Below are 26,671 nucleotides of genomic sequence, written 5' to 3' on the forward strand. Positions count from 1 at the left end.
CCCTGCACCAGCACTTTCTTTGGTTTGGCTGTTTTTTTGCCCTCTCCTGCACTTTGACCTAAAGGAAATCCTGTGCCTCTTCAGTACTTAGTGTGTCTGTGTTTGTGCACCGCTGCCGTTAGGAGACAAAGGATCTGTGCTTTTATATTTGTATCAAATTTACAGTTTTACCACACTAAAGACGTTGGGGGAGTGACTGCACATACAGTAGTTAGAAAATGATGGTAAGTCTGATGTGTAGTATGTTGTAGTCTGATAAGACAGTTTATCTACGGTTCCTGGTCATCATGTGATAGGCTGTCGGCCAGAGACACACCTATACACCTTTTGCATTTTACGTTTTAGCTGTGAAGATAATTTAAAACGATAAAATGAATCATACTGCAAGTATTGGAATGCTGATGTTTTTGTAATCCTGAAAGTGTACTTTTGTGAGGGTGTGGTAATAATGGACATTTATCAGCGCATGTGCAGGATGATATGCTACTTTAAGTTAAATTACATTCAATAGTTGTTGTTGATTTCAGGAAGAGGCTAGAGAGGGGTCACTTAGTGTGAGTGCCCAAACTATCCGGGTCTCTGAGGCCGTGAGAGACGGGGATGCACTGACCTTCATAGTCATGTCCCAGAAGGTAAGTAGTGTTCAGAGATAAATGAAATGGTCTCGCAGTGTAATGTTGCCACTATTTTGGAGAATGACTGATTGTCAGAACCCTACTCAGTGGGACCTTAAAGCCTTGAAGATCGCCATTAACTGAAGTCATTCAGTAATAGTATAGTGCACAATTATGGTATATACTATACATTGGTCAGTTTCTTATTTCCTTTGTTAGATACAGTGACTATAAAGTTAGTATTTTTTCTCAGTGCCTGTTATTGTGTCCACGTGCTATAGGATCAGGAGGTTTTCAATGGCGTGCATGAATACTGTACCAAATCCACTTGTTTCCTGTTTGACTGTTGTGACATGTTCTCTCTCTCTCTCTCTCTCTCTCTCTCTCTCTCTCTCTCTCTCTCTCTCTCTCTCTCTCTCTCTCTCTCTCTCTCTCTCTCTCTCTCTGTATCTCTGTATCTCTGTATCTCTGTATCTCTGTATCTCTGTATCTCTGTATCTCTCTCTCTGTATCTCTGTATCTCTCTCTCTCTCTCTCTCTGTATCTCTCTCTCTCTCTCTGTATCTCTCTCTCTCTCTCTCTGTATCTCTGTATCTCTGTATCTCTGCCTGTCTGTCCCCCCCAGTTGTCAGGCAGTGGGGAATACCATGTGGCTAGGACTCATGAGGACTTTCAGTGGTTGCAGCAGTGTCTGTTCTCTCAGGAGGTGGTGCCTGGGATACTGGGTGTCATTGTTAGTATCCCACCTCTTCCTACCTACACCTGACACATGATCAAATCCTGACACTGACCCTAACTAGCAAACCTATTAGCTTCAACAATGACTATAGTGACTATACCAGTCTAAAGTTTGGACACACCTACTCATTCAATGTTTTTTCTTTATTTTTACTATTTTCTACATTGTAGAATAATAGTGAAGACGTCAGCAATGAAATAACACATGGAATCATGTAGTAACCAAGTGTTAAACAAATCAAAATATATGTTATATTTTAAATTCTTCAAAGTAGCCACCCTTTGCCTTGATGACAGCTTTGCACACGGCATTCTCTGATATTCCACGGCTGTAAGCCAATTCAGGGCTCGAACCATTTCAAAATGCTGCTCAATGTAGTCTAGACACCATTGCATTGGGAATTCAAGCCTCATAAAAAATACCACTATGTGACTTCTCTCTCTAGTTTCCTCCTCTACCAGCCAAACCTCAGTTGAATGCACCAACCAAAGTTCTGAAACAACTTGGTATGTATTTGTCAACAAATATATCGCTTACAGCCTTGACATCACACAGATATTTTCAATGCTTGCTAACAATGTGTTTTATTAACAGATATTAAGTTATTTTTGATAATTTGTTACAAATCATTATGTTGTATCATTAATATGTGAAAACCAATAAAAATATATATATGTGTAACTTACATCCAATGAAACTCTACAACGTTGTTATGCATTGGTTGGTTTCTTGTCTGATATTGTATGGGTGGCCATACCAATGTTTTATATTGGTTTGAAGTGAAATATTTTGCTGTCTCACTGGTCTGTTGTGTAGGTTTCTTGGCCATGGGGGAGGACTGGCGTATGTACTGCATGGCACTGGAGACCTATCTCCAGCAGGTGGCAGCACACACCATGCTCAGCAAGAACAAATGCCTGGAGAACTTCCTCACTAGCTCAGAGGTGTGTTATTACCACCAAACCCTATTCTTTTTCTCCAGCTGTTTAATCCTACCCTTTTCTGAATGTCCTATCCCCTCCTGTTCAGTTTGAGTCCAATCATCTCCATGTGTTTGACCTGTGTCTTTACCAATAATGACCTGTTTCGTTTCCAACTGGCCAGTTCCAGTTGTATGTCTTGTACTTTGTAACATGGTGCATTTAGTAATTAGGGATAATTGAGTTTCCATACAATGTTTAAGAGACTGGCAAACAGTTTATTCACACTTGTTTTGTAAAGTTTATCAGCATAGGGCACTTGCCCATTGGCTATATACAGTGAATTTGGAAGGTATTCAGACCCCGTTACAGCCTTATTCTAAAATTGATTAAATATTTTTTCCCCCTCATCAGTCTACACACACTACTCCATAATGACAAAGCAAAAACAGGTTTTTAGAAATGTTGCAGATTTATTTAAAATAAAAAACTGAGATATCACATTTCCATAAGTATTCAGACCCTTTACTCAGTACTTTGTTGAAACATATTTGGCAGTGATTACAGCCTTGAGTGTTCTTGGGTATGACGCTACAAGCTTGACACACTTGTATTTGGGAAGTTTCTCCCATTCTCCTCTGCAGATCCTCTCAAGCTCTGTCAGGTTGGATGGGGAGCGTCGCTGCACAGCTATTTTCAGGTTTCTCCAGAGATGTTCAATTAGGTTCAGGTCTTGGCTCTGGCTGGGTCACTCAAGGACATTCAGAAACATGTCCCGAAGCCAATCCTGTGTTGTCTTGGCTGTGTGCTTAGTGTCGTTGTCCTGTTGGAAGGTGAACCCTTACCCCAGTATGAGGTCCTGAGCGCTCTGGAGCAGGTTTTCATCAAGGATCTCTCTGTACTTTATTCCGTTCATCTTTCCCTTGATCCTGACTAGTCTCCCAGTCCCTGCCACTGAAAAGCCTCCCCACAGCATGATTCAATTTTGGTTTCACCAGACCAGAGAATCTTGTTTCTCATCGTCTGAGAGTCCTTAAGGTGCCGTTTGGCAAACTCCAAGTGGGCTGTCATGTGCCTTTTACTGAAGAGTGGCTTCTGTGTGGCCACTACAATAAATGCATGATTGGTGGAGTGCTGCAGAGATGGTTGTTCTTCTGGAAGGTTCTCCCCTCTCCACAGAGGAATTCTAAGCTCTGTCAGTGACCATTGTGTTCTTAGTCACCTCTCTGACCAAGGCCCTTCTCCCCCAATTACTCAGTTTGGCCAGGCAGCCAGCTCTAGGAAGAGTCTTGGTGGTTCCAAACTTCTTCCATCTAAGAATGATGGAGGCCACTTTTCTTGGGAACCTTCAATGCTGCAGACATTTTTTGGTACCCTTCCCTCGACACAATCCTGTCTTGGAGCGCTACAGACAATTTCTTCGACCTCATGGCTTGGGTTTTGCTCTGACATGCACTGGCAACTGTGGGACCTTATATAGACAGAGGTGTGCCTTTCAAATCATGCCCAATCAATTGAATTTAACACAGATCGAGGACGTGTCAAAAACACATGATCTTACTCAGCCAAGATGTTGTAGTGACCCTGCTTTATAAGCGTGGATATCGACTCTTGAGCATGCTTTTGTGGCACAGTTGATTTCCAAAGGGCTACGGGCCAGAAAGTTGAAGGTTCGAGCCACACTCCCTTCCTGTTTCATTACAATTTATTAAGAAGCTGTAGATAGCTGGCTGTCTGATTTGAGTCTATGGGAGTGTGCTGAAGTAGACCATTGTAGGATCTGACTGACAAATGACAATGTTGTCTGTATCTAGCCAAGGGCAAGAGAACAGACCTCAGAAACATTTCACACACTGCACTAAAGTGTAGCTTCAGTCGATGTCATTGTCAGACTGATTTTCTTGTTCACAAAGACCACAATGTGTGATTTCTCCATTACACCAAAGAGAAAGTAGTTAACTGGTTTTGACAGAAGGTTGAGGTTGTTTTCACAGAGATTGTTGTCTGTGACACACTCCGATAATACATTTTATTTAACCTGTTTTAATGTTGTCTGTGGAGAAAGATGAGTTGCTCAGGATGTACCAGCTATTTGGCAGAAAGATACTGGCTGAAAAAAAAATTCTATTTATTTCAAAGAAGTTTACAGATCTAAAAAAATTGCACAACAGCAAAATAAAAAGGGAACTAGGTCAACTTACAGCCATATAGGGTGCTTTGTGTGTCTCTGCTACACAAAAACAAACATGCCTTCTTGTTATTTCACTAATCTTACTCATCTCTTCTCTAGTGTTTGGTTGATTAACATCTGATCTCCTGTGAACAGCTCAGCACTGAACTTGTCTTACTGAGGTGGAGAGTGAAACATATTTACAGTCAAGAGTGCCAGATAAAACCACATGATACTGGACACAATATGAGATCTCTCTGCAGTATAAGGCTGTGAGCCAGCCTACTGTATAGTGGCTCTCGGAGGATCTGCCTATCTTGATGCTGGCGTACTCTGTTTCACCACTACTCCAGACTTACTGCTGCTCTCCTCTTTCCTTTCATGTGGTCGATGGTGGAGTATGTGACTGAGGGATTCTCCTGTAGAGAGGGACAATTACAAACACAAGATACATTCAGAGAAACTGCGCGCGCTGCTGCTAAAATCTAGAAGGCACAACTATTTTAATTCCCACAAGGCCTATTTAAAGTTTATACTAGCGCGCACACATTCTCTTACACTAATGTCTTTTCGTCAACAGCAGTGTTTCTGTCAGAAATTGTGGAGTACAATGCAGAGGGATCATCCTAGAGAAGAGATACAATGAGACTTGCACACCTCCATCATTAAACAAATAACACTTTGATTACTACATAGGATATAATACTTCAAGGCTTGATTTTTCCACTGAAACTGAGGCAATTTAATTCAGTAACATTCTCAGTGTTTCATTTGACGTGCATTATTTTACCTCATCCTTTTGCTTTCCTCCTGTTTGGCTCCCACTATTTTTCTCCTCTGTGTTTTTCTTCCATAGGGGTCAAGGGATTCACTATCTGAACTCATATTTAACAATGACAACAATATTTTTAATCTGGTAGTTTTAACTGTGTGTTAAAGTACCTTTGTTCCTCTTGTTTATGTACAGAGCCAATCCAGCGATGATCAGTATGGCTGGTAGAACAGACAGTAAGATGTAGAGGATTGTATTGGGGTCAGAGGATGAAGGTTGAGCTTCTCCTGGAGTCCCCCCTGAGTTCCTTCCCGGACATGAACATGTTCTGCCAGTGTAACTGAGATGGCATGGGAAGTTGCATGAGTGCTACAGCAAAGGATTACTTACACTTATGCAGTAGAGACTAAGAGAGCAGGCTTGGTCATGTGATTTATTACAGATGTAATTTGATAGTTGAAACAGAGCAGTGAAAATGTACCTTTTGACAGATATACAGTATGAATATGTAAGGTCTTTGCTAGAATATCTAGCTCATATAGTATAATTTCAGCTTGTACTAACCTTGAGATGAAGTTGTTACGACATTTGTTGTGGCGTGTCCTTTGGGTTGATCTGTTGGGTGTTTGGTGGTAGTGGGTGTTTGGGTTGATCTGTTGGGTGTTTGGTGGTAGTGGGTGTTTGGGTTGATCTGTTGGGTGTTTGGTGGTAGTGGGTGTTTGGGTTGATCTGTTGGGTGTTTGGTGGTAGTGGGTGTTTGGGTTGATCTGTTGGGTGTTTGGTGGTAGTGGGTGTTTGGGTTGATCTGTTGGGTGTTTGGTGGTAGTGGGTGTTTGGGTTGATCTGTTGGGTGTTTGCTGGTAGTGGGTGTTTGGGTTGATCTGTTGGGTGTTTGCTGGTAGTGGGTGTTTGGGTTGATCTGTTGGGTGTTTGGTGGTAGTGGGTGTTTGGGTTGATCTGTTGGGTGTTTGGTGGTAGTGGGTGTTTGGGTTGATCTGTTCCTAACCAAGGAAGTTATCATTAGTGTAGTTAGTTAAAATAGTTTTGAAATAGTTTAACATGGCAATGAGCCAAAAATAATAATAATGGCTATTTCAGCCACACCCATTGCTGACAGGTAATATTTCTGTTTCAACATGACATGACAATGCCTCCGTGCACAATGCGAGGTCCATAAATAAATAGTTTATCGAGATCGGTGTGGAAGAACTTCACTGGCCTGCACAGAGCCCTGACCTCAACACCATCAACACGCTTCTCCCTACTTCCACTCTCAATGCAGATGCAATGAATGAGTAGCCAAGTGTATCGACAGCCCTGTGTTTTTATTATTATTAGCAGCTCGTCATGTCTATTTTAATATCGAGGAGTATTTCACTTTCTCTGGTCATAGGACCAACATGAATTTGTGCACGAGACAGATACGGTGCGACTCGAGTTTCACCATTAGGTGGAAGACTGCCCCCTCTCTCTGGTCAGTCTCACTGGAGGAAAAGGAGAGAGCAAAGACCGTGAGAGGTGGACCCCTCTGCTTCTCTCTCCCTCCTGAGACTAATGCAGTGTTCAAAACAACTCAAATCTTAGACTTCAATGCTGGTAACCGGTAACTCTGAAAAAAGAGAGAAACTATTTTTCACAGACGGATAACAGTTATCCAACTCTGAATTCCAAGTCAGAAACTCTGGCATCTTTCTAGAGATGCGACTATGACGCTGACGTCATGGTTTGACCCCCCCCCCCCCCCCCCCCTACTGCACAAACCTCATTCCTACAGAACTGTTTTTATTAGGTTAACGTAATTTTTTTAAAGTCATGTTAAAAAACAAATCTGAGCGGTAGATCTTGCCTTTTTGACTGCGAAAGTGACCTTGACTCAGAAAAGGTTGGTGACCACTGATGTACAGAGACTTCTGTGATAACATCATGTATGTGTTGATTATGATGATAATGATGAGATTATGATAATCAATGGCTTACCTTTAACAATGAGTCGGAGGTTTTGAAATTGTGTGTCACTGATTCTACACATGTAATCTTCTTGATCCCATTGGTGAGGTTTGAGAGGACGAGAGAGAGGATCTCAGTATTAAACATCTTCACCCTGTTTTTTTCTGGGTTGATAGTCTGAGTTCTGTCCATCTCTGACTTTAGACCATGTGAAGCTGGAAGATAAGTAAGCCCCTCAGCCCTCGTTTTTGGTCGACCTTATGAGTGTACAGTTACTGTTCACTTCGGGGCCTGAAACGCCCCATAATTCAATTTGCAATGATTGTACATCCGCTAAGGAAAGTTTGCCAAAACCTCAACGTCAATATGGAGAAGTTAACATATGTAAGTAAAAGATAATGTAAATAAATTATAAATAGTGCTACTAATGCACATGGCGGCACAAACACATCTCGTAAAAGTAATGATATTTTTGTTTGGTTAGCTTTTGGAAATTGTATAAATAAAACATTTTCCTTCAGAAGTTCCAGCTAGGCAGGCTAACGTTAGTTAGCTAATTAATTTGCTAGCTATCATACAGTAGGCGTATATTAATAATTATATATTTAATGTAAGTAGACATGCAATCATAATTGACTGTAGCGCATATAAAGCACCCACAAGCTACCAGTGGCTGAAAACACAATCATTGCGGGATGAAGGAGCGAATTTCTGGGCAAGGGCGCTCCATTTAAAAATCATTCCTCCCTCGCCCTACACTTCTGATGATGTCATGACACGTCATCAGAAGTATCCACTTTAATTTGAGGGCTGATGGGGAGAGGGTGTGTCTTAAGTGTTTGGAATACAGCCCAAGTCTCAAGGCTTAAAAATCCTTCTTTAACCTGGCTCCTCCCATTCATCTACACTGATTGAAGTGAATTTAACAGGTTACCTCAATAAGGGATCATAGATTTCACCTGGATTCACCTGGTCACGGAAAGAGCAGGTGTTCCTAGTGTTTTGTACACTCAGTGACTATATATAGTGCCTTCAGAGTGTATTTTTTTTTATTTAACTAGGCAAGTCAGTTAAAAACAAATTCTTATTTACAATGACTGCCTAGGAACAGTGAGTTAACTGCCTAGTTCTTGACCAGGTTTGCACACACTGCAGCAGGGATTTTGGCCCACTCCTCCATACATACCTTCTCCAGATCCTTCAGGTTTCGGGGCTGTCGCTGGGCAATACGGATTTTCAGCTCCCTCCAAAGATTTTCTATTGGGTTCAGGTCTGGAGACTGGCTAGGCCACTCCAGGACCTTGAGATGCTTTTTACGGAGCCACTCCTTAGTTGCCTTGGCTGTGTGTTTCAGGTCCTTGTCATGCTGGAAGACCCAGCCACGACCCATCTTCAATGCTCTTACTGAGGGAAGGAGGTTGTTGGCCAAGATCTCGCGATACATGGCCCCATCCATCCTCCCCTCAATACGGTGCAGTCGTCCTGCCCCCTTTGTAGAAAAGCATGGCTTGTATCATGCACAAAGTAGATGTCCTAACCGATTTGCCAAAACAATAGTTTGTTAATTAACAATACATTTGTGGAGTAGTTGAAAAATTTGTTTTAATGACTCCAACCTAAGTGTATGTAAACTTCCGACTTCAACTGTATATACTAGGTGGTGTCAGAGGAAAGCCCAAAATATTGTCAAAGACTCCAGTCACCCAAATCATAGACTGTTCTCTCTGCTACCTCACGGCAAGCGGTACCGGAGCTTCAAGTGTAGGACCAAAAGGCTCCTTGCCAGCTTCTACCCACAAGCCATAAGACTGCTGAACAATTAATCAAATGGCCACCTGGACTATTTAAATTGACCCCCCCCCCCCCCCCCCCTGATTTGTTTTTACACTGCTGCTACTCGCTGTTTATTATCTATGCATAGTCACTTCACCCCTACCTACATGTACAAATTACCTCGACTAACCTGTACCCCTGCACATTGACTCCTAATTGGTACCCCCTGTATATAGCCTCGTTATTGTTATTTTATTGTGTTACTTTTTTATAATATTTTATTTTATTTGGTAAATATTTTCTTAAGTCTTTCTTGAACTGCACTGTTGGTTAAGGGCTTGTAAGTAAGAATTTCACGGTAAGGTCTAAACCTGTTGTATTCGGCGCATGTGACAAATAAAGTTTGATTCAATATAATGAAATGATTTACTCGTACCCTTAATCTGTCCCTTTCGTGTGTGTGTGTGTGTGGGGGGGGGGGGGGGGGGGGGGGGGGTTGGGTATGCATACGTGGGTGCGCTCCAGCCCCCAGGTCGTCAGAGGGTGAGGAAGGGTATCTTCAATCGCCTGAGCCAGGCCATGGAAGGGATGAGGAAGGAGGGCCACAAGGTACCTCAGTATAGTATACTGGACAATAAAAAACCTAACCCTGCACCTTCCACATGTCACTCTAAGAACAAACAAGATCTAATCACATCCATATGCATTAACCAGACAATACTATATGTGTTCAGCACAACATCCACAATAGCTGAAAGTGTTGAGAAGATTTGTGTGTTGTCAGATTGTCCAAAGTGAATCAGTACATTCCTTTCTGTCTCCAGGATGTGGATGACTTTTTTCAGACTGAGCGTGATAACAACTTAACCCTCACTGGGTGCTCCAAATCAGCAACAGAGGTTAGTGCTCTGTACCATTCTCTCTCTCTCTCTCTCTCTCTCTTGGCCTGTTTTGGTTGTCTGCAGCCCTTCTTATATCTTCTCTTTTTCCAGAGGTTCATTGATGTGGTGCTGACAGAACAAAGTAAGACATTTTGAGTCAGAGTGAGGTTGCGATTGAGTGTGGTGGCACATGTTGTGTTGTGGCTAAACAAAGTTCTAGAAGTTACATGTGTTTGTGGTTTCTGCTGCTATTGCTTACCATGTGTGTTTCCCTAGAACTAGCAGTGGCTTGTGGACACTTCTCAACCGCTCTGCATCTCTGTGTGGAGCAGGAAGAAGACTCGGCTGTCCTGGCCTTCTCAAAGTGAGAGAACCACACCATAGATGTCATATCTATATTTACATAGAATAAACCAGAGGTATTCAAAGTTGGGGTTTCGACCCTAACTGCAGTGGGGTTGCCAGAATTAAACAATAGGATAAAGAATATTTATATATATAGTTTAAGTCGGAAGTTGACATACACTTAGGTTGGAGTCATTCAAACTTGTTTTTCAACCACTCCACAAATGTCTTGTTAACCTGTATGGGAATGGTGGAACCCCTCGCCAACAGCCAATGAAATTGCAGGGCGCCAAATTCAATCAACCGAAATCTCATAAATCAAATTTCTCAAACATACAAGTATTAGGCACCATTTTAAAGATACAATTCTCATCAATCCAGCCACAGTGTCTGATTTCAAAAAAGCTTTACAGCGAAAGCTCCACAAACGATTATGTTAGGTCACCACCTAACATGCTGTGTTTTTCTGAAAAACACAGCAATTTTTCCAGCCAAAGAGAGTTGTCACAAAAAGCAGAAATATAGCTAAAATTAATCACTAACCTTTGATGATCTTCATCAGATGACACTCATAGAACTTCATGTTACACAATACATGTATGTTTTGTTCGATAAAGTGAATATTTATATCCAAAAATCTCATTTTACATTGGCGTGTTATGTTCAGTAGTTTCAAAACATGCGATGATTTTGCATAGAGCCACATCAATTCACAGAAATACTCATTATAAATATTGTTAATAGATACAACTATTATACATGGAACTTTAGATAAACTTATCCTTAATGCAACCGCTGTGTCAGATTTTAAAAAACTTTACGGAAAAAGCATAATCTGAGTACGGCGCTCAGAGCCCAAAACAGCCAAAGAAATATCCGCAATATTGTGCAGTCAACATTAGTCAGAAATAGCATTATAAATATTCACTTACCTTTGATCTTCATCAGAATGCACTCCCAGGAATCCCAGTTCCACAATAAATTTTTGATTTGTTCGATAAAGTTAATAATTTATGTCCTAACACCTCCTTTTGTTAGGGCGTTTAGTAAACAAATCGAAACTCACGAGGTGCTGGCAAGTCCAGCGGAAATGTCGGATGAAAATTCCAAAAAGTTATATTACTGGTCGTAGAAACATATCAAATGATGTATAGAGTCAATCTTTAGGATGTTTTTATCATAAATGTTCAATTTTGTCCCAACCGGAGAATTCCTTTGTCTGTAGAAAAGCCATGGAACGAGAGCTACTTCTCACATGAGCGAGCGTCAAGAGTTTGTGGCACTCTGCTAGACCACTGACTCAAAGAGCCCTTATGAGCCCCTCCTTTACAGTAGAAGCCTCAAACAAGTTTCTAAAGACGGTTGACATCTAGGAAGTGCAAAATGACCCCATAGACACTGTGTATTCGATAGGCCAAGCTTTGAAAAACTACAAACCTCAGATTTCCCACTTCCTGGTTGGATTTTTCTCAGATTTTCGCCTGCCATATGAGTTCTGTTATACTCACAGACATCATTCAAACAGTTTTAGAAACTTCAGAGTGCTTTCTATCCAAATGTACGAATACTATGCATATATTAGCGACTGGGACTAAGTAGCAGGCCGTTTACTCTGGGCACACTTTTCATCCAAACGTGAAAATGCTGCCCCCTATCCATAAGAAGTTTTGTCAAGTCGGTTAGGACATCTACTTTGTGCATGACATAAGTCATTTTTCCAACGATTGTTTACAGACAGATTATTTCACTTATATTTCACTGTATCACAATTCCAGTGGGTCAGAAGTTTACATACACTAAATTGACTGTGCCTTTAAACAGCTTGGAAAATTCCAGAAAATTATGTAATGGCTTTAGAAGCTTCTGATAGGCTAATTGACATCATTTGAGTCAATTGGAGGTGTACATGTGGATGTATTTCAAGGCCTACCTTCAAACTCAGTGCCTCTTTGCTTGACATCATGGGAAAATCAAAAGAAATCAGCTAAGACCTCAGAAAAAATTGTAGACCTCCACAAGTCTGGTTCGTCCTTCTGACCCACTGGGAGTGTGACGAAAGAAATAAAAGCTGAAATAAATCATTCTCTCTTCTATTATTCTGACATTTCACATTCTTAAAATAAAGTGGTGATCCTAACTGACCTAAAACAGGGAATTTTTACTCAGATTAAATGTCAGGAATAGTGAAAAACTGAGTTTAAATGTATTTGGCCAAGGTGTGTGTAAATTCCCGACTTCAACTGTATTAAGAGTACAGATTATTGTATGGGACAATATACAAAGATTTTTGAGAAAGATAATTAGCAAAATACTATTTTATTGAGTAAATGTACTTATTGTTTTCTTTTCATTTGGTAAGAGATTCAAATGAAATGAAGGTTAGGCCTATTTGTTGCTTTAAAAATGGAAATGTACAGATTTGGTTGTGACATTAGATTTGGGGTGGGGTCGCAGTAATTTATTGGGGGGACAAAATGTGGTCCCCAGAAATTCTGGCTGAAAAAATTGGGTCCCCGTTGAAGAAGTTTGAATACCATTGCAATGAATGATCTGTCTTCACCATGTATATGGGGGGCTGTTTTTAAAGGGACTCATCTATTCCCCTATTTAATCTTGCAGGATATGTGTCAAGCTGTCTGAGGTCATAGATTCAATCAAGGTAAAATGTCATCCTCACCCTGTGGAAGTATACATTTGACCAAACAACAAAAATTCAAAGGAAAAAAGACTGGGAGGATATGTCACATGATTTACCACACATACATTGCTAATTATGTTTGTCTCTTTCTCTGAGGGCAGAGAAACTTTGAGAGTGTTGCTGAGAACAACTTTAGCACTCTGGGGCTGGGGCTGGATCTGGAGTCTCGTTGCCAAGAGGCAGAAAAGGTCAGACATCATCTTTCATTACTAGAGCCAGGAGTTTTTCCTGTCTACATGACCTGACTGGGAAAACTCCTCGCCTTAGTGTTAGCTGCTCAGTTATCGGTGAACAACAACATTTTTCAGTATTAGTGTTGTAACTGTTAGTGCTCACAGTTTGTATTAGGACATACTGTCATTTCCATTAGGTCATGGTGGAAAAACCTCAACCCATTCAGCTGTCATAGACATAACAAATTGCAAAGGAAACTCTTAACACATATTGGTGATATTAAAGGGCTCCCGAGTGGTGCAGCGGTCTAAGGCATTGCAGCTCAGTGCTAGAGGCGTCACTACAGACACCCTAATTCAAATCCAGGCTGTATCACAACCGTCCATTATTGGGAGTCCTATAGATTGGCGCACAATTGGCCCAGTGTCGTCCAGTTTTGGCCGGTGTAGGCCGTCATTGTAAATAAGAAGTTTTTCTTAACTGCCTTGCATAGTTGTTAAATAAAGGTTACATAAAAAATGTATAAATAAAAAGTTGTTATTTAATATTATCTTTATGGATTAACAAGGTTGATCTTTGAGCCATTTGAGTGGGTTCTATTTGTAGGAGATGCTGTACAGGAGGACCTGTAAGCTTGTGGTGCTAGAAACAGCCAGCAGGAATGCAGAGAGAGCCAAGCCTGTAAAGACAGCTGCTGTAAGTGTTTTTGTTCACACAGACGGGGACACATCAGGCACTGCTTGTTCCTCATAGGTCGAGCAGGTGTCAGTAGTGCTCTCTCATCTAGAGCCAACTGTTTACATGGTTTGAGACTGTCATTCCTGCATAAAGATATCCCAGTAAAAAAATATAGTTAAGTTGGTACTGGTGAACTGCAATACAAATAAACAGTGTTTACACTTTCTCCAATGTGCACTTATCAGGACTTGACTGTATATTGACTAATAGTTCTGAAACTGTGTTATGTTCTGCACTGTGTGAGTGATGTATCTTCCTGTCTGATTCAGATGGACGAATTGAAGGTGGCAGCTGAGAAGGAGTTTGATCATATATCTGGAGTGGCTAAACAGGAGGTACATACAGCAGTCGCTGCCTTTCACCTCCAATGTTCACTTCATTCCGACTCTCACCTCTCCTATTAGCTGCTCTTTTACAACAGACTGTTGCTTTTTGTCTGCGGAGTCTTGACTGAAATATATGTTCTGTTCTATTTTATTCTAAAGTTCAGTGGCGTGTGTGTGTTCCAGATAGCAAGGTTCCACAGTACTCGTGTGGAGTTGTTACGCCAGGCTTTGATTCTGTGGTGTGAGAAGCAGCTTGAAACAGCCAGGGACACCTCCTTCCGCTACAGCGAGCACTTGCAGGCCTTCAAAGGGCTGGGGGAGTGACCACCACCGGCCAGACACACCCCCTCCCATGACTGCCACACACCCATCTGACCCACCTGAACACAGTTTGACTGTCTGAGCACCTCACACTAAATATGTCCATGTATTGTCTATGTATGCGTCAAACCCTGCTTCCATTAAACTTGTAAATGTAAGGAAATCAGTATAATCCTTATAGCAATAATAACCCAATAGCTTTGTCTCTCTCTCAGTCACATACTGTGTCCTTTGTCCAAACCCCCTCCCCCTCTCCTTAGCACTTTAGCAGAGAGGGAGTTGGATTGTCTCTGTCAGTATTGTGCAATGGTGCAGACATTGAGGAGAGAGATCTCTAGCCATTGCCACATCAGCAGTAAGGGTCACACAAAATAAAGCATGATGAACTGATTGCCCAACTCTCTGGCTGCCTGTGTGTGTTTCTCACTCCAGGGTCATTAATCAGTGTGTTAGACTCCGCCCAAGGACACTCCCACTCTCTCTGTATTCTGACTCTGGGACTGTTCCCTCTGCTCTTCCCTCTGTTTGGTTTATACGCTGATTCAATGACTGTTCTTTCTTCTGGTGCTTCCTCAACTAACTGTGGCTGGGCCCTAAGATGATCCTTCTATTACTGAATGTGAGTGTACTCTAGGCTGTCCAATTCAAAAAGACTACTAACTCTACCCCTTGGCACATGTTTGGATGTGTTATGTATAAGCAATATGGTAATAGTTATGGTAGGCTGGTATTGCTTAAACTTCTTCATCCTCCCAAATCTCCATAAGTGGTTGGGGGTCAATTCTGGGATGGGTCGATCCTATAACTGATCTTTGTGCTGTTCTCTCCCCTGACTCTCCACTGTGGCTGACCCCTGACTCTTGATCCCTGACTCTCCACTGTGGCTGATCCCTGACTCTTGATCCCTGACTTTTAACTGTGGCTGATCCCTAACTCTTGATCCCTGACTTTCCACTGTGGCTGATCCCTAACTCTTGATCCCTGACTCTCCACTGTGGCTGATCCCTGACTCTTGATCCCTGACTCTCCACTGTGGCTGATCCCTGACTCTTGATCCCTGACTCTTCACTCTATCACTCTTCACCCTGTGTTGACTCTGCTGGCCATATCTATGAGGATGCTGCTGTGTCTTTGAGCTTTTTTGTCTTGGTCTGTAATCTGTGAGTTGTGGGGAGGAGTAAATCCCATCACAGTAATCAGGGAGAAAGGAAGAGTGCAGGATGTGGTAATCTGACAGTGAAGGAGTGTTTGGACACAGCAGAGATGGTCTTGACATCAGGCTACATACTGCTGTATTCACCGTGTTCTGGAGTCAAGATAACCCAGCCGTAAAGCCCACTGCTGCTCTCAACAGCATTGCAATTCACCTATCCCATTTCAAATACCTGTATATCCATTTTACTTGCTTGTAAATCTGCATGCTCTGATTTGGTGCATGCATTCAAGATAGTCCCAATCAGTGATGTTATTGAATTTATCAGGAGTTGGCTGTATGTTCTAACTATGCATGTTTTCTGTTGGCATGTTTCCTCACTCTCCCTCTTCCTGTTTACTGGTGTTGCGGTTCCTGTTTACTGCATGTGATTAACTATCAAGGCAATTACATGCAATCCCCTGTTAGCCACTGGCATACGTTTCACTCAGTAATCTATACAGAGGTCACTGCATCATTGTTCTCGACATGTGGAATCAATTCAATCAGACTGGAATACATTCTGTGCCTGATGCTGTGAGCAGAATTTAATACAGAACATTGTTCATTTTGTAAATCTTACCAATAATACAATTATGCTCAGAAAATCATGTGAGAATTCTGAGGTATTTAATAAACCAAAGCATTTAACAATTGATTTGACATCAGATTTTTGATTTCAGTTACAACAGTTTTGTGTGTTTTTTGTGTGATGCTTTTTAACTGCTCTTATCCCCATGGCTTTGGTGCCAGTATCAAATCAATTTAATCAATAGCTAAACATTTGGTTTAACAGGTTTTATAAGAGACTAGTGCTCTAGTGGCTTGACACATTGGCTGTCATTCGTTTGTTTTTTATATGTAAGTACTTTATCATTCCTGCACTAAACATATACAGTAACATGATTCTAACACCTCAATGTATTTGAAGATGCATAACACTGCTGAATACAACTATTTTGATTCTAATGAAATGCGCAATAAAGATGTGTGAAGGTATATGTGTTTTTATTGGCTGTTGTTGATGACTCAGTGATTTTTACCTCTGATGTTCTGAAGGCTTAAATCAATATGAGGAATATGCTCTGCTGTGTGGATACAAACCACACATCCTGAAGTATATGGATAAAGATGCATATGCTTCAAGAATACAGATGAGGGAATCCAAATGGTTGTGAGAAGATCAAACTTACTGTTCCTTGGGTGCATCATGATTTGATCATCCTGGCTCTTTTCTGTTCCAGGACCACATTATGCCAGCTGAATAATACAACGGAGCTATATTTACAAATGGTTTCATACATTATGCGCTAATTAGAGCACATGACTCGTATGCACACACACACACACAGTGATGAGAAGGTTTCTGATACCTGGGAGCATGACCAAATAGAAGGGCTGTGTGACTGTGCTCTTCTCAACGAAACATGCACTTAAGGCTCATTCAGTAAAGTGGCTCATTACTGGTGGGAAGGCAGCAGCACTCAGTGCCCATTCAGCCCTGTGGCCCTGTTTGTCAGCTGCTCATGAAATCAATGGCCTGTCAGAACAAAGTCTTTGGGTCTAGAACCAGGCCTAATTAATCAGGCCCAACAGGGCTCAACCAGGTCTAGGACAGAACACTAGGACCAGTCCTAACTAGGCTAAACAAGACCTGGGACAGTGCAAATACCAGTCCAAAACATGACCAAGGCAAGATCTCAATTGCATACTCCTGGCGCCCATTCTCCTCTATCCTCGTCTCCTTCTCAAAACCCATTGGAGGAGAAGGTCAGAGGGGAGGAACCTCTGGCTTTCTTATCTAATGTGTTTTGAGAAGGAGACGAAGGCGAGAGGGTGGAGGATGGACTTTTGCCCAAATGAGAAAAGTCCTAAGACAGTGAACTAAGTACAGTGTACTACTGCCAATTCTAGGAGGGGCTTAATTTGACCCAGGACAAATCTGACCTGGGACTCTCAGGTGTTGAGACTGTCTTGTTGCACACAACTCAAATAGCCTAGCTTCCATATAGCTGAAACATGGTCTCCCTCAAATGAGCTCCTTCATTAGATGAGAGGGGGACAGACCACCACAGATGAGCAGGCAGACACTGCAGCAGCACCACTTTAATCAAAGCGTTTACATAGGGGATGTTTTATGGGTGCCTAATTCATTCACACTGTGTTAAATCATAAATCTACACAGCTGGATTTATAAGGTCCTCCTTCTCGCAATCTTCTCTGAGACTCTGAACACTGTTGGCCCATGGGGGCTGTAACTGAACACGTATTAACGTTTTCATGTTTTAACTTGAGGGTTTTAATAAGGAGTTTTTTTACCAGGGTTTTAGACCAAGGGCACATAAATATGTATGAGTATATGCCCAGGTGCTGATTGTGGTTCGGTTAGACTGTGCTGTATGTTGGGCATCTGCAGACTGTATTTTGGTTTACAGTAAATCTACCCTTATCTATGTCCTGAATCTTCAACATTTACTGTGTTCTGACTATAGTTTAAGATATTTACGCCATTTCACACTCCAAGAGGTCACAATCAATCACATTTTTTTGGCCCTCTTCACATCACAAGTTGTCACAAAACAGTAATCCAGCTTAAGCCCAAAGTGCAACCAAAGCAGTAGCGAGAGCACAATGGCCAGGAAAAACTCCTTAGATGGAAGGAACCTAGAGAGGAACACGACATAGTCAACAGCCTCTGTTCTTAGAACCAGGCTTAAAACAGTTCCTAATTCAGTAGTAGGCAACACTGCTCCAATTACAAGGAAATGACAGCATGTTTGCTACTTCTCTTACAAGTTTTCATTCTGAGTTGTGGTTGTACTCTTCTCCAATGTGGTTATACAGTATGCCTGTGGTGATAACACTGGGACAGTTTGCTGGGTAAGGGTTTGCCCATTATTTGTGTAACTCTTTTATTTCCACCCTGTGCAGGTTCTCTGTGGTCTCACTGCTCACGGCTCTAAGACCTTCAGAGCATCTGAGGGCCCATGAAAGTCAAAAGTTAACCTGAGAGATTCTTAATTTTGCCACATTCCAACGTAACGCTCAAAGCCTCATATTCCAGGCAAAGCTTGAACATCTTAAAAAACAGAACATCTGAAAACAGACATCTGTGGCCTAGTTGTACTCTGTGAAGTTTGAATGCCGCTTTGTCAGCCTAACGTTGTTTTGACCTCATTAAAGTCTAATCACTGAAGTACACAAATTATGATTCATTGGTTTGTGTGCGTGTTGTGTGTGTGACAGAGAGAGTTAGTGTGAGTCCTAAGAATGTGTGGAAAAGGTCATACTGTTTAGATGAAAAATACATGAGGGAGTTTCCCCTCTCTCTACCCTGGTTATCTTCATGCTAACAATCTCCCTCCCCCCACCACTGTACCCATACCCATATATAATTGTCATAACAATGAGATGGCAATAAACCTATCTTAAAAACATAATATGCTAGTATTGATAGATATAGATTTATCTCAGCTCTGCTTCACAGCTACACAGTGGGCACTGGGCAGTGTCTCTCTCACTGTCTCAGTGGGTCTCTCTTTACACCTTGATGCAGAACATGTCTTTTTCTCTCGCAGTATTCACATTGCCTGGATTAGATTTGCTAATTTGGTCAATTTCTCTGTTCACTGTTGAATGGACCCATACATTTTAATACTTCTGTATTCCCCTGTGACTGAGTCCTTGCCATGTGCCATTCATCACTCATGTCACCACTCAGGTCTCAGATGACAAGTTGAGGTGATGACATCACTGTCACTCCTAATTACTGATGTACGCCAAAGGTTTTATGACTTCATGAATGTAGCTGCTCATTTGACTGAACAGATCAGCATAGGAACATTTGTCCAATGTTCTGAAATGTACAGCACAATTGTTTTTTTAATGTCCTTTCAATTTACACATGTTGAGGAATTTGCTTCCATTTTGAATAACAGTTCAATCATAGGCTAAGGGTTTGTGGTGTAGGACTAACTATCAACAGTTGTCACTTCAGCACAGAGGACATAATAAATTAGACCCAAATCAGCCACCATAATGTCCTGGCAGACACTGAAAGCAAGCTATTGCATTGAGTGATTTGATGATAAATCAAATTATATTTGGTGCAACGAAGGAAAATAAAATGTGGAGAGGGAAAGAACAGTATACATAGTCACAAACACACATGCACGAAAACAAGGGCATGATCAGTTATTTTTCCCTTTTTCCATTGTGGTCCTTTCCTTCGTCTGAACAGGGAAGTGGGGCACACCACGAACACACCCCCTGGGCTCCTCGAGGTCACCACATGTGGAGATTGCAAATGCCATATACAGTACATGTCATCAACAGCATATCAAGGAAACAACTGTCACATTCAGACATCTGATGGACCCTCCTACTACGGTGCATTCGGAAAGTTTTCAGGCCCCTTGACTTTTTTCACATTTTGTTACATTACAGCTTTATTCTAAAATGGATTAAATTGTTTTTTTCCTTCATCAATACCCCATAATGACAAAGCAAAACAGGTTTAGACATTTTTGCTAATTTACAAAAATTAAAAACAGGAACATGGAGACTAGTCAGGATCGAGGGAAAGATGAACGGAGCAAAGTACAGAGAGATCCTTGATGAAAACCTGCTCCAGAGTACTCAGGACCTCAGACTGGGGCGAAGGTTCACCTTACAACAGGACAACGACCCTAAGCACACAGCCAAGACAGCGCAGGAGTGGGTTCGGGACAAATCTCTGAATGTCCTTGAGTGGCCCAGCGAGAGCCCGGATTTGAACCTGATCTAATATCTCTGGAGAGACCAGAAAATAGCTGTGCAGCAACGCTCCCCATCCAACCTGACAGAGCTTGAGGATCTGCAGAGAAGAATGGGAGAAACTCCCCAAATACAGTTGTACCAAGCTTGTAGCGTCATACCCAAGAAGACTCGAGGCTGTAATCACTGCCAAATGTGCTTCAACAAAGTACTGAGTAAAGGGTCTGAATACTTATATAAATGTGATTATCAGGTTATTTAAAATGTTTAATTTGCAACGTTTTCTAAAAACCTGTTTATGCTTTGTCATTATGGGGTATTATGTGTAGATTGATGAGGGAAAAAACAATTTAATCCATTTAATAAGGCTGTAACGTAACAAATTGTGGAAAAAGTCAGTGTCAGTGTCAGACCACAACCTTAAATTTGGTTCTTCAAACAGAATACATTAACATAAGTTTCCATTTGAGTGGTTCTCAACACTACATGAATATACACCGGTGTACCAGCAGAAGACCGTGACAGCTCATCTTCTTCATAACAACAATGATGATTCACCCTCTCATCACTACCTACCTTCCCCTTGTCTTGTTTCTCTCAAGTCATGGCCTCTAACTCCAGTGGGACCTGTAAGGGTCCTGCTTACCTTGTCGTTCCTGGTCTCCAGGGCTGCTGTTGCCGTGTGTAGTCCTTAGCGACCCAGTCATGTGTCCTTTAAAGGGGGAGATCTGAGAGAGGAGAGATAAGCAACTCTGCTTCTGTCTGTGTGAATAAACAAATAAACATTGAGCACAGAGGATGAAAAGAAACAGATACCTTTGAGGCTGGAGGACAAAGGAGAATGGTTATCTTAGGGTTTGTGGTTTGTCCTTCTGGAAAAAGCATGATCTGCAGTAGATTTGATTCAATTTGATTTGATTTGTCACACAGTGTCTTTAAGAAATCATGTTCAAGGTGGACAGCAGGGACAAAATAATACGTTTGTAAGAAACATTTCAAAGTGAGTAAAAGCGTATATGATCTGCAGGTGAAATGGACCTCTCCACAGATAATACATTTTTGCTGAGACCGAAGTATACTTTTTGTTTTCGTCTCTTTCTAATCACTCTCTATACAGAGATATCGCTCAAATATACACCACACCTTCATACAGTCTTGTTGAGCTGAGGTTAAATTCTGTTTAAGATTGAGAGGTGACCCATTAATGAAAGTTTAATTCATCTTAATTTAGTTATGGGTATACAGTACCAGTCAAAAGTTTGGACAATCATACTCATTCAAGGGTTTTTCTTAATTTTTACTATTTTCTACTTTGTAGAATAATAGTGAAGACATCAACACTATGAAATAACACACATGGAACCATTTAGTAACCAAAAAAGCATTAAAGAAAGCAAAATATATGTTATATTTGAGATTCTTCAAAGTAGGCAAAAATCTAAATCAAATCAATTTTTATTAGTCACATGCCCCAAATGCAACAGGTGTAGACCTTACAGTGAAATGCTTACTTACAAGCCCCTAACCAACAATGCAGTTTAAAAAATACAGATAAGAATAAGAAATAAAAGTAACAAGTAATTAAAGAGCAGCAGTAAAATAACAATAGTGAGACACTATACAGGGGGTACCGGTACAGAGTCAATGTGCAGGGGCACCGGTTAGTCGGGGTAATATGTACATGTAGGTAGAGTTATTAAAGTGACTATGCATAGACGGTAACAACAGAGAGTAGCAGCGGTGTAAAAGAGTTGGGGGGCAATGCAAATATTCTGGGTAGCCATTTGATTAGATGTTCAGGAGTCTTATGGCTTGGGGGTAGAAGCTGTTTAGAAGCCTCTTGGACCTAGACTTGGCTCTCCGGTACAACTTGCCATAAGGTAGCAGAGAGAACAGTCTACGACTAGGGTGTCTGGAGTCTTTGACAATTTTTAGGGCCTTCCTCTGACACCGCCTGGTATAGAAGTCCTGGATGGCAGGAAGCTTGACCCCAGTGATGTACTGGGCTGTTTGCATTACCCTCTGTAGTGCCTTGCGGTCGGAGGCCGAGCAGTTGCCATACCAGGCAGTGATGCAACCAGTCAAGATGCCCTCAATGGTGCAGCTGTAGAACGTTTTGAGGATCTGAGGACCCATGCCAAATCTTTTCAGTCTCCTGAGGGGGAATAGGTATGTCGTGCCCTCTTCACGACTGTCATGGTGTGCTTGGACCATGTTAGTTTGCTGGTGATGTGAACACGAAGGAACTTGAAGCTCTCAACCTGCTCCACTGCAGCTCCGTCGATGAGAATGGGGGTGTGCTCGGTCCTCTTTTTCCTGTAGTCCACAATCATCTCCTTTGTCTTGATCACGTTGAGGGAGAGGTTGTTGTCCTGGCACCACACGGCCAGATCTCTGACCTCCTCCCTATAGGCTGTCTAGTCGTTGTCGGGGGATCAAGCCTACCACTGTTGTGTCATCGGCAAAACCACCCTTTGTCTTGATGACAGCTTTGCACACTCTTGGTATACTCTCAACCAGCTTCATGAGGAATGCTTTTCCAACAGTCTTGAAGGAGTTCCCACATATGCTGAGCACTTGTTGGCTGCTTTTTCTTCACTCTGCGGTCCAACTCATCCCAAACCATCTCAAATGGGTTGAGGTCGGGTGATTGTGGAGGCCAGGTCATCTGATGCAGCACTCCATCACTCTCCTTCTTGGTCAAATAGCCCTTACACAGCCTGGAGGTGTGTTTTGGGTCATTGTCATTTTGAAAAACAAATTATAGTCCCACTAAGCCCAAACCAGATGGGATGGCGTATCGTTGCAAAATGTTATGGTAGCTATGCTGGTTAAGTGTGTCTTGAATAAATTTTAAAAATCACTAACAGTGTCAACAGCAAACACCCCCACACCAACACCCCTCCTCCATGCTTCACGGTGGGAACCACTCTGCGTCTCACAAAGACACGATAGTTGTAACCAAAAATCCAACATTTGGCCTTTCCCTCGTCTAATGTCCATTGCTCGTGTTTCTTGGCCCAAGCAAGTGTCTTATTCTTATTGGTGTCCTTAAGTAGTGGTTGCAGCAATTAGATCATGAAGGCCTGATTCACGCAGTCTCCTCTGAATAGTTGATGTTGAGATGTGTCTGTTTCTTGAACTCTGTGAAGCATTTATTTGGGCTGCAATCTGAGGTGCATTTAACTCTACTGAACTTATCTTCTGCAGCAGAGGTAAATCTGGGTCTTCCGTTCCTGTGGCGGTCCTCATAAGAGCCAGTTTCATCATAGTGCTTGATGGTTTTTGCGACTGCACTTAAATAAACTTTCATGTCTTAAAGTAATGGACTCTCATTTCTCTTTGCTTATTTGAGCTGTTCTTGCCCTACTTTGGACTTCACCCCTACCTTGTCACAACACAACTGATTGGCTCACATTAAGAAGGAAAGAAAGTCCACTAACTAACTTTTAACAAGGCACACCTGTTAATTGAAATGCATTCCAGGTGACTACCTCATGAGTGTGGAACGCTGTTATTAAGGCAAAGGGTAGCTACTTATATATATATATATATATATAAATATATTTATTTGTTTAACACTTTTTTGGTTTCTAAATTATTCCATATGTGTTAGTTATTTCATAGTTTTGATGTCTTCACTATTATTCTACAGCGTAGAAAACAGTAAAATAAAGAAAAACCCTGGAATGAGTAGGTGTGTCCAAACGTTTGACTGGTACTGTATGTCAGACCAACTAAAAAAGACAAAAACTCCCCAAAAATTTGGAACCAGACAAAACAACAATAGACAGACTAAAAACCAAACAAAGTTAAAGCAACAAACACCAGATGGAAACTGCAACCCTGACACCTCAAGACAGACACAACACAACAGCACCAGATAGTTTGAGTTTGAGACACAAGCCTTGTCCACGTGAGCTGCAGATGTTTCCCTTGTCACCCCTGGAGTTATTGTTCTTGGTCTCCTCTGACTTTGTCTTGGGATGAGATGCAGATGGGATCATTATTACGGAATGCCTCTGGAAGCCGCTATTAAAATTCACTCTGAGATAAGGCTTGTTAAACTCTCATTAAATTCCACTCTGAGATAATGCATGTTAAACTCCCATTATGTTTTGATTAGAATGCACAGAGCCCGGCGCCATGGTGATTGTGTTTTTAATCCGATTTTTCCTCACTGTGGAGCAAATAGGAAATGACAAGAGGGGAGAAGCAACTAAGCAAAACAAGCTGAGCAAGCAGCAACATTCCATTTAACACAAAGGACAGAATGGAATTTGTTTCGCATTTGACATAATGAAAGTATATGAGAATGGATCCGAAATGGGATTGCTTTCCAAAGTGTTATATTGCTACGTGGGTATTGGATCTTGATTAATTATTTAATGGAATAGGAATGAATGGACTGAGAAAATGTGAATTCTGTCAATATTAATATTTTTTTCCTAGCAGTGTACAACTCATAAAGTGACACTGAATATTGTTATTTTTTCATAAACCAGTGATCCATTTAAAAACAGACTGCAGTAGCAAGCTCCCCAACATTACATAAAAACCTCATACTTCCTATGCCCTAACTGGCACACCACAATAGCCTCATACACAGTTGAAGAATTTGATTCTACAGCAACCACCATTAGCCCATCACATGGTTACGGCAGAGGGGGTTTACTCTGTGGTATAAGTGTTGGCACAGCAAGGTCACCTTGTCATTTTAAACTATCCTTTTTACTCCACTCTCACTAAAGGTTGTAATACTATGGAAACTCTAAAAATGTTTATACAGTGTGAACAAAGGCATGTGAAATAATGTGAACTAAAGCACCTTCACTCGACTGTATTTTTTACATTTTTGGGGCCCATCCACCACGCTCTTCGGGGGACAAAAATAGACGTTTTTACAGCTTTTTATTTTGTCGTTACATGTACAGTGCATTCTACACACGTTTTACATACATGGCATTTCATTATTATTATTTACAGCAGTTACATAGCAAGAATAAAGTAACTTGATATTTTGATATACAAAGATAGAGTACTTATACATTATAAATCTTATTTTCAGTCATAACTATTATAGACCATGAGCTTTTAAACCCACCCCTCATGTCTCAGTCCATCCCACCCATCTCCGCAAACCTCCCTCTTATGATTTCCATGTGAGATATATTTTTTAACTGTGCTTAGATTTTTCACATACATTCTGAACCTGTCTAATCGCAGTGTCTACAGATTGTTAATTAAGGAAATCATTTTACTAAAAGTATTTGTAATGGTATATTTTCTCTATTCCATCCAATAAATATTACCACTGCCCTGGTGAGGGGCTATTTCAGACACACTCACCGCAGGCTTTACTGCACATCTGTAGAGATGATGGCAGTGTGGCACTTCAGATTGCAAGTTTACAAACAAAGGATGCTTCTTCGTTCAAGCATATAAAACCTAGACTTTCTAAGATAAAAGATGGGGAAACGAAAATGTTTTTTTATAATTCCTCTAATTCTAATAACTTAGAAGTACAATAAATGAAGGCTATTGTGTGCAGTCAATTCAAGATATCATGTGAGTAATGCGGTCAAAAAACGATACTGCTCCCCCGTCTAACCAAGACTCCTCCTCGTAGGCCCGACTTCCTCTCTCAAATAACCTTTCCTCCTCCCGTAGCTACTACACCGGCCGCACGGGGCGTATTCAACTCCAATAACGGCTTCACCCTAATACTTTGACTAATAATGCTGTCACGTTCTGACCTTAGTTCTTTTGTTATTTCATTGTTTTAGTATGGTCAGGGCGTGAGTTGGGTGGGTTAACTATGTTTGTTTTTCTATGTTGTTTTTTTCGTTTGGCCTGGTATGAATCTCAATCAGAGGCAGGTGTCGTTAGTTGTCTCTGATTGAAAATCATACTTAGGTAGCCTTTTTTCACCTGGGTTTTGTGGATGGTTGTTTTCTGTGTCTGTGTGCTCCACACGGAACTGTTTCGGTTTTCGTTCGTTCACTTTATTGTTTTGTATTTCAGTGTTCAGTTTGTTCCATTAAATATTCATCATGAACACTTACCACGCTGCGCCTTGGTCCTCCTCTCTTTCTCCCAATGAAGATCGTTACAAATGCTCTGGTTATTGTATACAAATAGGCTATAACATTCTGGCCCCTAATTGTAAAATGCACAAAATGCATACTCAATTACCTAAAATATTTCAAGTAGAACCCATAACAACAAAGACTATACTGCATCAGAGCGTAATCGTAATTCATAATTGTTTAAGGTCCTTTATAGACCTAGATGTATGGTTGTATG

At 41.3% G+C, this 26,671-nt stretch overlaps 1 protein-coding gene across 2 annotated transcripts; it reads left to right on the plus strand.

The window, feature by feature from the left end:
* The first annotated feature begins 82 nt into the window (after nt 1-82).
* si:dkey-28n18.9 (sorting nexin-6) lies at nt 83-16,609 on the plus strand. 2 transcript variants are annotated; one of them, XM_055869280.1, is made up of 14 exons: nt 85-224; nt 528-632; nt 1,240-1,347; nt 1,799-1,859; nt 2,170-2,297; nt 9,461-9,544; nt 9,760-9,834; nt 9,928-9,958; nt 10,093-10,180; nt 12,781-12,820; nt 12,961-13,047; nt 13,640-13,729; nt 14,041-14,106; nt 14,281-16,609. In XM_055869280.1, exons 1-14 carry the CDS (start codon nt 219-221, stop codon nt 14,419-14,421), a joined length of 1,110 nt encoding a protein of 369 aa, XP_055725255.1. In that variant the 5' UTR covers nt 85-218; the 3' UTR covers nt 14,422-16,609. The 2 variants fall into 2 exon arrangements, with proteins under 2 accessions (XP_055725256.1, XP_055725255.1); XM_055869281.1 differs by lacking the exon at nt 13,640-13,729 and having other exon boundaries at nt 83-224.
* Nucleotides 16,610-26,671: the final 10,062 nt, after the last annotated feature.

Source organism: Salvelinus fontinalis, chromosome 18 (genome assembly GCF_029448725.1).
Source record: "Salvelinus fontinalis isolate EN_2023a chromosome 18, ASM2944872v1, whole genome shotgun sequence".
Lineage (NCBI taxonomy): Eukaryota > Metazoa > Chordata > Actinopteri > Salmoniformes > Salmonidae > Salvelinus > Salvelinus fontinalis.

Bases quoted from the DNA above. Each gene is read 5' to 3' on its own strand.
- si:dkey-28n18.9 (XM_055869280.1), top strand. The intron at 1,860-2,169 runs GTATGTATTTGT...TCTGTTGTGTAG, and splicing joins CAAAGTTCTGAAACAACTTG to GTTTCTTGGCCATGGGGGAG. The intron at 9,545-9,759 runs GTACCTCAGTAT...TTCTGTCTCCAG, and splicing joins TGAGGAAGGAGGGCCACAAG to GATGTGGATGACTTTTTTCA.